Here is a 5,000-nt window from a genome sequence, read left to right as displayed (position 1 = left end):
AAACACTGCCTCCCATGCCTGTCCCAGTCACGACTGTCAGACATCCCATGAATCAGTTCCCGACTCTGACTTATCCCAGCTCCTTCTTCCATTAAACCAGTTTATGCAACTCGAAGCCCATAATTAATACCCCATAATTAAGCCTGTAACTAATTAAAATTCGGATCACTACGACACATGGAGCTACACCAGCCATTCAGCTTACAGTAGTGCCCACAGAGGTTACATATGAGGCCTGCTTTTTTTACTAAATTGGTGAAAAGAGAACAAGTTCTATAAGTATCGGCAGTTTATTTCACAACACACCTCACCAAAACCTCCAAAATATTCCCTTATTTTCTCCTCAGGCGTATCTGGAGATAAACCCCCAACAAAAATTTTTTTAACAGGTTCTTTTGTTTTCATGGCTTTAGCTCTTTTTGGATCAATAACCTTTCCATTCAGCTTGTGTTCCTTCTGGTCCATGACCTACGGAAAAATTAAAACATCATCTTACTTATGGCTCAAGCTAAATATTTCACTGCTGTTTTGAGCAAGACCCAGTTATTTTACACTTAGTTTTTGTTGATGCTATCACTTCCATTTCAGCACTTTCATAATAGCAATGATTTGTTGCACAAAACAAAACAGTTCCATGATTTTGATCACTATCCACTGTCACAGACAATTCTGACAAAGCTTGTCAAGAGTGAACTGGAGCCACTTATCACCCACAGGAAGTAACAGTGTAACATCCTCAAACCTCATGAGGTAAAGAATCTGTTCTTCATGCGTCAGCAAAGGGCAGTGAAGATGAAAACATTTCAGTTTGCTGTGTCAACAGCATTTTAGAAAGGTTAACAGCTGACTTCTGCTTCGATAAAGCCCAAATCTATCAAAGCCACTGGCTCTATTGTAGGGGTTCACACTGTAGCTCTGGTACGCAAAGACTTGAAGTTCTTTGTAAATTACTGCTTTCACAGTAGTAGGCAGCAGACATTTACATACAGTATTTTCAAAGTGCTCAGGACCAGTGACTTGCAGTACACTCCTCTGTAAGTACCCAAAGCCATACTCTGGGAATCACTGCTGGTCCTGGCCACTGCATCACAAGTAAGACGGTTTAGGAAAAAACATTTCAATAAGCATCTTAAATATATTGTATCCCAGAATCACCTTTAACAGATCACGTACAAGCAACTATGCATACAATCATGTGAGTGCTGTATCTTGGCTACCTGAAATTGAATATATGGTTTCATTATGTTACTATTACCTTATCTACGCTCTCTGATTCTTTGAAGAGTACAAAGCCAAAGCCTCTTGATCGACCAGTGATGGGATCTAACTTCAAAGTGCAGTCTACAACTTCACCAAATTTAGAGAAATAGTCCTTCAGATCTTTCTTTGTAGTGTCCCAGCTAAGCCCGCCGATAAACATTTTCCTGTTAAAACAAGATGGTTAATCCGTTAATGTATCTTACCCAAAATCCTGTACTGTCAAGCTTTACAAGCTCAACCACCTAAATTAAGGAAGAGCAGAGTTTTATCAGCAACACTACACACACAGGCCTGCAGTTTTTGAGAACTTGTTTAAATTACCCTGGCCAGATTAGACTTACATGTACATAAAAGTTTTGCACCATTTTCTACTGCAGTTGCTTACTCTGCTATCCCAAGAAACTACAAAGAGTGACAAAAAGATATTTTACTACTTTCTTGTAGTAGTTTCACCCACCACAGGCTTAATTCCACGTACTTACCTATGGAGCCTCTACACAACTGCTTATGAAACAAACACAAGCAGAATAGATTTACAGGGCAGTGCAGTTAAACAGAAGCATTTAAGTACTCGTCTGGATTGGACTTTTGTCAACATTTGTTAACTAAAACAAATAAAGGAAGTTTAGTCAAGTCCCCTTCCCCAGAGAGCAGTAAAACCCCAAAGTTTTAGATGATCAAAACTTATCTTTCCTCCCAATAACACGATACAAACACCTGCCATAATCCAATACTATCATGAGAACATCTTCCCAACATACTACATACAGGATGTGTTGCTGCACAGTGTTTTGTACAGCAGGTAATTCTGATCATGACTTTTATTTTTAAAAGCACACTGAAATCTTCAAATCAACTAATGATCATCCCATCATATTAGTAAGCAACAACAACAACAAAAAAAAATATCAAGAACTACCACGGCTCAAAAGGAAACACTTCATTATTTGCATCAATTAAAAATGCAAGCCAATATGCACACAAATTAAACATTCCTAATTATTAGGCATAGGGCTTATGCACCCATTCAAAAGAGTATTTTGTTTGAGATGATCTCTTTAAATACTTCTAAAGATGATTTTACAAGCTCAAAACAAAAAGTATGATCCATTATGATCTATGAAAATGCTTTCTACAACATTTTAACTTACTCTGCAACCACACACAGCTATCAGAAAACCTGAAAAAAGTGTAGCACATTTCCAAATCCTCCACTTTCCACACACAAATATTTCTGCCAGTCACGTACAATCGTGCTGTACTTCCACAAGACAAACTCTCTCAAATCAAAAGCTTCTCACGTGAACTAACTGTTGAACTAGCTGTGTTCTCACAGAATTAGCAAGAGCATTCGGCTTCTGACAACTATATCCAACCTCCATACAGATGAGGCAGTTCACGAGCTTCAGACGTTGCTATTAAAACTCTTCACATCTATCAACAGGCGTACCAATTCCCTACCACTGTATCCACTTTTCCAATTAGCTCCAGATCTCTCTTCAACAAAGCACCAAAAGCCCTTTCTCTAGTGTGACATCTTAATTCTCTTCAAGACCAATATGGAAAAAACAGTCCACACCAGTAAACCAGCAGCCTCATACCAGTATGGACCGGCATTCGAAGGATGCCTTGTGCCCTTGTGTTCATCCAACATTAAGGTAATTGTTTGTTTTGCAGGGTTTTTCAAGCAGCAAAGCAGAACGCATACAGCGGACGCGGCGTTGCATTTCTGAGAAATGGAGAATATGATACTCTAGTATACTAGAGTATACTATACTCTAGAAAATGATACTCTAGTAGTTACTTCGGAACATAAAATTGGCTAAGTGACATACAGAACATCTGCTCTACAGTTATCAACAAACCAGTAACATACACATACAAAACCTGTTTTATAGATATTAACAACCAACATTAATATACAAAACCCTACTTTTAATTACCCTACACATGACAGAACCAAGAATATGAGTTCGAAACTGATAGCCCTCTGAAAGATTTTCTTCTCACCCTGCAATAATTGCACCTGTGAGTCCAGCAGCAAAAAACCAACTGCTTCAGCTTGCCACTACACAAGTTCACAAACTACTGCTCACTGCAAAACTGAGGTCAGATCAAGACTACAACTCAAGCCAGTGCAACAAACAATTAAGGTGCAGTGTCACAGTGCTGTCAAAAGCTTGTAAAAACATGTCTATTTCCCAACCACAGTTTGGCTAGTGCAAGTCACATCAACACATACAGTTTTCCCAAATAAGTTACCAGAAACATACTAGGAAAGCCTTCAAACTTCAGGCTTACCTAAACAGAGCTCAGACATCACCAAAACTAGTGGCTTTGGCCTTCCTCCACCAGGCTAGTCAGGAAGTTGCCTGGCAGTTGCCAACATATGAATTTCACAAGTCCACAGTACTCACCGAGATCTGAGGGTATGAGAACCTGCACACTGTTTTTTCCCAAAGACACTGTCCTCAATTCCTAATGCAAACCAAACGCCAATGTACCTGCATCCAGCAGTTACCAAGGATGTGCTGTTTTCCCTCCACTAACAAGGGAGCTGTCAAAACACTTTGTTTCATGTACAGCGTTATCCCGAAGAATTGACAGGTAAAAAAAAAAAAACAATTGAACTAAACTACAAGTCAATGTATGCTACATGTAAACACTGCCCAGTGTCACCATTCACTGACAACTTTTTCTAGGCTACATTGACTCAAAAGAAGACAGGCTTCCTCATGAAAACCCTTTACCAGGTCTGTATTGAAGTGCAAAAAGTAAAACATACACAAACTGCAAAGATACTTAAAGCTATTATGAGCAGGTGAGATATAACGAAAACATTTTCAGTTAACATTTACAGTTAGTTTTCACTAACTGTAGCAAAACACTCAAAAAAGGTTCCTGTTCCCTCTCTGTGCTTTCAGCAGCATCCCAGGTTACTACAGGAAGAGAAAGACAAGTGGGAAGGTTTCACAGCAAGTCTCTACAGGACATGACAGTGTTCCTTTACTCAGTTTATTTTCTGCCTTGATCAAAATCAGACCTGCAGCTTGAGTTTCACATTGGCCTGAGAGGAGACAGCATACAGCAGCAGCCTGGTCCTATAATTAGATTTATCATACATAAATTTCACCTTCTATATGAAAGCGACACTGCCCCATACCAAGCATCAGGCAGAGATCATCAGAACATTAAAAGCTGCCTTCGTTCTAAAGCTGTCACCTAAAGCAATTCTCCTCACAGCACGTTTCACGAGGAGAAATGGTTTATGGTGGGAAGAAGTCAAGGTACCTCGTGTCCCTCACTAGCACCCAACTGACGTACCATTTGTCTGCAACATAGGGCAACACCAAGGCACTGCAACTTGAGCACTCGGCACGCTGAACTACAGACCTTAAGACATACACTGCACATTAACTTTTAGAAAGCTCATGAAGTGTGGCACGTATCACACCAGATGTACATCTCAGGACCAGTCACCACCAACTGCCATGGGATTTGGGTTGACACACATTGGGATTTTGGGTTGGTCATGAAACTTCCTCCACTTGACAGCAGCATTGAAGTCCGTAATAGTGCTGCTCCCGCTAATTTCGAAACCGACCCTGAGCACGTTATCATCACCCCTGACTCCCTACAATGACGAAGAGCAAACCAGCTACGAACCCGGATGCACTTTCCCAGAACACGCCAGGCCACGGCTTTGCGTTTAGACTTGCAGCCTGCAGGCGAGCCGCCAG

At 40.4% G+C, this 5,000-nt stretch overlaps 1 protein-coding gene across 2 annotated transcripts in view; it reads right to left on the bottom strand.

Annotated features, from left to right (window-relative positions):
• The window catches only part of HNRNPD (heterogeneous nuclear ribonucleoprotein D (AU-rich element RNA binding protein 1, 37kDa)), a 6,076-nt gene extending 4,651 nt beyond the window's left edge, over positions 1 to 1,425 (bottom strand). Inside the window, exons 1-2 of one of the 2 annotated variants that reach the window (XM_010145036.1) lie at positions 1,256 to 1,425; positions 307 to 468 (exon numbers count right to left, since the gene is read on the bottom strand). In XM_010145036.1, the coding sequence (XP_010143338.1) occupies positions 307 to 468; positions 1,256 to 1,420 (327 nt within the window). In that variant the 5' untranslated portion in view covers positions 1,421 to 1,425. The remainder of the gene's footprint in view (positions 1 to 306; positions 469 to 1,255) is intronic. The other variant, XM_010145037.1, reaches the window with a different exon arrangement.
• Positions 1,426 to 5,000: the final 3,575 nt, after the last annotated feature.

The sequence above is a fragment of the Buceros rhinoceros genome, unplaced genomic scaffold, assembly GCF_000710305.1.
Source record: "Buceros rhinoceros silvestris isolate BGI_N320 unplaced genomic scaffold, ASM71030v1 scaffold18531, whole genome shotgun sequence".
Classification (NCBI taxonomy): Eukaryota; Metazoa; Chordata; class Aves; order Bucerotiformes; family Bucerotidae; genus Buceros; species Buceros rhinoceros.
Note: the sequence above shows the minus strand (reverse complement) of the source record. Positions and strands in the feature narration are given on the sequence as shown.